Source organism: Ipomoea triloba, chromosome 16, assembly GCF_003576645.1.
Source record: "Ipomoea triloba cultivar NCNSP0323 chromosome 16, ASM357664v1".
Lineage (NCBI taxonomy): Eukaryota > Viridiplantae > Streptophyta > Magnoliopsida > Solanales > Convolvulaceae > Ipomoea > Ipomoea triloba.
The window spans coordinates 11,665,216-11,669,590 of record NC_044931.1 but is presented as its reverse complement, the minus strand read 5'-3'; the positions used below and the strand labels follow the sequence as shown (position 1 = coordinate 11,669,590).

The 4,375-nt window shown below is 35.2% G+C and overlaps 1 protein-coding gene across 5 annotated transcripts in view; it reads right to left on the bottom strand.

Annotated features, from left to right (window-relative positions):
* Nucleotides 1–58: 58 nt before the first annotated feature.
* LOC116007909 (putative late blight resistance protein homolog R1B-17) overlaps nt 59–4,375 on the bottom strand; it is a 6,539-nt gene continuing 2,222 nt past the window's right edge. For 4 of the 5 annotated variants that reach the window (XM_031248565.1, XM_031248564.1, XM_031248567.1 and 1 more), the window contains 4 exons: nt 1,185–3,835; nt 867–1,070; nt 549–752; nt 59–430 (listed from right to left, as the gene is read on the bottom strand). In XM_031248565.1, the coding sequence (XP_031104425.1) occupies nt 218–430; nt 549–752; nt 867–1,070; nt 1,185–2,963 (2,400 nt within the window). In that variant the 5' untranslated portion in view covers nt 2,964–3,835 and the 3' untranslated portion in view covers nt 59–217. The remainder of the gene's footprint in view (nt 431–548; nt 753–866; nt 1,071–1,184; nt 3,836–4,375) is intronic. The other variant, XM_031248568.1, reaches the window with a different exon arrangement.

Below are 4,375 nucleotides of genomic sequence, written 5' to 3'. Positions count from 1 at the left end.
TTGCTAGAGGTAATCCATAGCAACCAGCAAGAATTTGTTTCTCAAGTGACATGTATTCTTTAGGAACAATTTGTTTTAAATAAATCGAAAACCTTGCTGGAAAATAATATGGAGTTTAACCACAATCAAGTTTCATAGGTATACACATATACTTACCTTGGCTTTGGATCATAAGTTTATAATAAGCCCAAAATAAATATAAAAAAAAATTCTTCACTCACTTTCTTCTTAACACTTTCCTCTTCAAATCTTTGAATGCATTCAGGGATTTCGACATCTTCTTCTTCAGATTTTTCATCACTCTCTTCCGAGCTTTCAACCTTTCTTGATCAGAGCATCCAACACTTAATTCTTTATACCTTCCCACGCTTTCTTCTTTAGAGCTTTCAACACTTTGTTCTTCAGAGCTTTCATTATTTGGCAATTCAACCTTGAAAAGAAATTGAAAATGAGTACACTAATGAATAATTAAATTAATTAATAAATGGAATTAGAAAGTAGAGAACTTATATTTTGAAATAATGAAAATGAATTAGAGAGATCGAAACCATTGAGCTTCCAATGCATTCTTGTTTAGAGCTTCCCACACTTTCTTCTTTAGAGCTTTTCACACTTTCTATTTTAGAGCTTTCCACAATTTCTTCAAAGCTTTCCACACTTTCTTCTTCAGAGCTTTTCACACTTTCCACATTTTCTTCTTCAGAGTTTACTACAAATTCTTCTTCAAAGCTTTCATTATTTAGCAATTCAACCTTGAAAAGAAATTGAAAATGAGTACAAAAATAAATAATTATATTAATTAATACATTGAAATAGAAGGTAGAAAACTAATATTTTGAAATAATGAAAATGAATTAGACAGAAACCATCGAGCTTCCCACGCATTCTTCTTTAGAGCTTTTCACACTTTCTTCTTCAGAGCTTTCCACAATTTCTTCAAAGCTTTCCACACTTTCTTCTTCAAAGCTTTTCACACTTTCTTCTTCAGAACTTTTCACACTTTCCACATTTTCTTCTTTAGAGTTTACTAAAATTTCTTCTTCAAAGCTTTCATTATTTGGCAATTCAACCTTGAAAAGTGATTGAAAATGAGTACAAAAATAAATAATTAATTTAATTAATACATGGAATTAGAAGTCATTAAACTAAAATTTTTAAATAATGAACAAGAATTAGAGAGAAACCTTAGTTCTAACTTCACGAACATGAAGTGGACAATTTGTCGTTCCCATAAAAAATAACTTCTTTGTAGAGGAAATCTGCACTGCAGAAGTCACAAGAAAAGAATAACAACATTCTAACACAATCAACTTCAGTGTTCCAATATTTGCAAAATTAATTGGAATTTGTTTCAATTCCCAACAATATCTTAAGACTAGGCGCTCCAAAACTGGGAAATGATTAGAACTTGCATCCCAATGTTTGAGATTTGATCGTGAAATAAGAAGTGCCTTTAATTCCCGAAAGCCCTGCTTTGATGGTCCCCACTTTGAGCCACAGAAAGCGAAATCTTTTAGTTTTAGCACCTCAAGGTGCGGCAACTCGCCAATTGTGTCCATCTCCTTCCATGGAAGATAAGTATAACAAAGTGTCAACTTCTTAAGGTTTGGTGGAAAACCTGTTGGTAGACAAAAGCGCTCGACTCTTCCTACTTCAAACTTCAACTTCTCAAGTAGATGTAAATGCACAAGGCTCCCTAGATAGCTTGGCGCCAATTGACCTTCAATGTAAATCCCAAGTTCCTTTAGGTTTGGAACCATTCTGAAGTTGGGTTTTCTATCAGAGCTAGCAACTTTCAACCAATAAAGAGTTTGCAGATTCTTTTTGACTAAGCAGGGGAGATATTGTGAACATCTCTTGTCAACATGCACATGCCTCAATTGTGGCAAATCCAAAATATTACATTGCAGTTGCAAAGGACATTTTTCCATCCATGAAGTAACTATGAGAGTAAGCAAATTTTTAAGCTTAAAAAATTGAAGCTTGTAAAGAGAACCAATAGTACTTAAAGCCAAGTACCTCAAATGAAGCAAATCTGTTATTTCACTAGGCATGCCTTGTGAGCATTTCACTAATGATAAATCCAATACTCTTAGAAATTTCAAACAGGGGTATACCAACCTGCATTTTGAATGGTATACATCTTTACCAAAGCAGAGAACAGAATGGATATTATCTAGTGTGCAATTCCCATAACCTGTTTGAGTGATTGGCCAATGACTTGTTTGACAACTTAACCAACGACTAGCTTTTGGAGCATGATTGTCATTGATAATGCACAAAGCATTCCCTTTTATTGCTTCTCTCACACAAACCTCATGCACTCGATCATGAACCTTACATGATTTAACTTTGCCGTTAATGCTCAGCTCATTGATTTGAACTAGACTTCTATTAATGAGATCATCCAAGTAACTCTCTGCCACTTCTTCCAAACTCATATTTTTATGTGGCATTAAAAATCCCTCCGCAACCCATAAGTTTGTTAGTCTCTTAACTTGAATGATATGGTCTTCAGGAAACACACCAAAATAATGAAAGCAAGGTTTCAAGTGAGGAGGTAAGTAGTTGTAGCTCAATGAAAGTATTTTTGGAATTCTCTTGACATTATCATATATATCAAATCTATCCAAAGCTTCGGCAACATCTTTCCATATTTCTAGAGACTCTTTTGATGTTGCCAAAAGTCCAGCAATCACAACAACTGCTAGTGGTAATCCAGTGCAACGAAGAACAATGCGTTTCCCAATTAACTCATATTCCCTGGGAACACATTGGCTTTGCCCAAACACTTTCCTCGAAAGTAATTCCCAACGATCCTTTAAAGATCGATGCGTCACATGGTATGGATCTACACTTAAGTATTTAGCCACCTTTATAAACCGAGTAGTTACTAAGATTCGGCTTCCATTAAAATTCTCTGGAAAATATCCTTTGATGGCATCCCATGCAGAGTGGTCCATATATCATCCAAGAAAATTAAATACTTCTTGCCCATCAAACATGTGCATAATTGCTCACCTATTTGAGCATCGTCTAGGGTGTAGATTTCACTTGTTATTGGTGAAATACAACATAATAGACCAATGAGAATCTCTTTGAGGTTAGGAACCTGAGACAAAACTACCCACGCTCGAATGTCAAAGCTAGCAATAGTAATTGGATGTCCATAGACTCTTTTGGCTAATGTAGTTTTTCCTATGCCTCCTTCCCCAACGAGTGGAATAACTAGTAGTTTTAGCACAGGGTTTTCAACATATTTCCGAAACTTGTGAATGTTACTATTCCTCAAAATGGTGAAAACTGATCTCATCAAGTGTGAATAACAGAGGCGGTTAACTATCTTCTCTATATCATTGTGGAATCCTACAATTACTTCATTTTCAGGCTCTAAAGCACTTTGGTAGGTATCCCAAACTCCCTCATCAGGGTCTAAATCAGTTTCCTTTTTTATCATCAGGATCCATTCTTCAACTTCCTCAATTTCTCTTCCCATTTTTTTCAAGGTCCCATGAAGATGCCATAATCCAGCTTTTGAATAGACTAGTCCCAGACTAGATTTTATTTCATACTTGTCATCTTCAAGGTCCCAATGCTGCTGCATTATCGTCTCATACCCGATGATGCCCCCATTTAGGCCCTCCTCTAAAAACGCTTGCAGAATGCAGAGCTTGGCAGACAGCAACTCGATGGTTTTGAGCAGCCACGCCTTCATTCCTCCAGCATCAAAAATCGAAAGTAGTTTGGGCTCCATAAGGTCTTGCTCTACTATTTTGATTAGAGTGGTTACACCATCTAAAGCCATTCTATTGAGCTTCAATTCTCTAAAGTGTTTCTGGAAATTAACAGAGATGCAATGCAAGATGGGTTAAAATCTAATCTGCTAGCTGAATTATTATAGTATACTCAGCAAAACCATTATATTGCATCTTCGAGCGAGCTAGTTTCTAAACTTCATGTGATTCAACAAAAAACCCAAAGTTTGTTACCATTACAAGTTTTTAATTTGTTTAATTTTTCAATTGTTTGTATGCTGAGGGCTATTAAATTGTTTACATAGAAATGTTTTATATTACAAATGAAAACATTTTCATTGCATTGTCTGCAATTTGCCCAGCATGAATGCACACAGTCTACCTTCTATGCATTCGTATAGTAGATTATTGTGTGCATTTATGAAAGGTCTCAAGGGACTCACAGGAAGAGGTGATCTCACTGGAACATTAGCCTCTATATATATATATATAGTTATCAAAACTTAAGGTGTTTGACAGACTTGGGCCCTGTTTGGTAAATAATCAGCCTATCAGCCAATTTTGGCTTATTTGATCACTATTAGTTGTTTGGTTAATAAGCTTTTTGTAACTCTAAAATA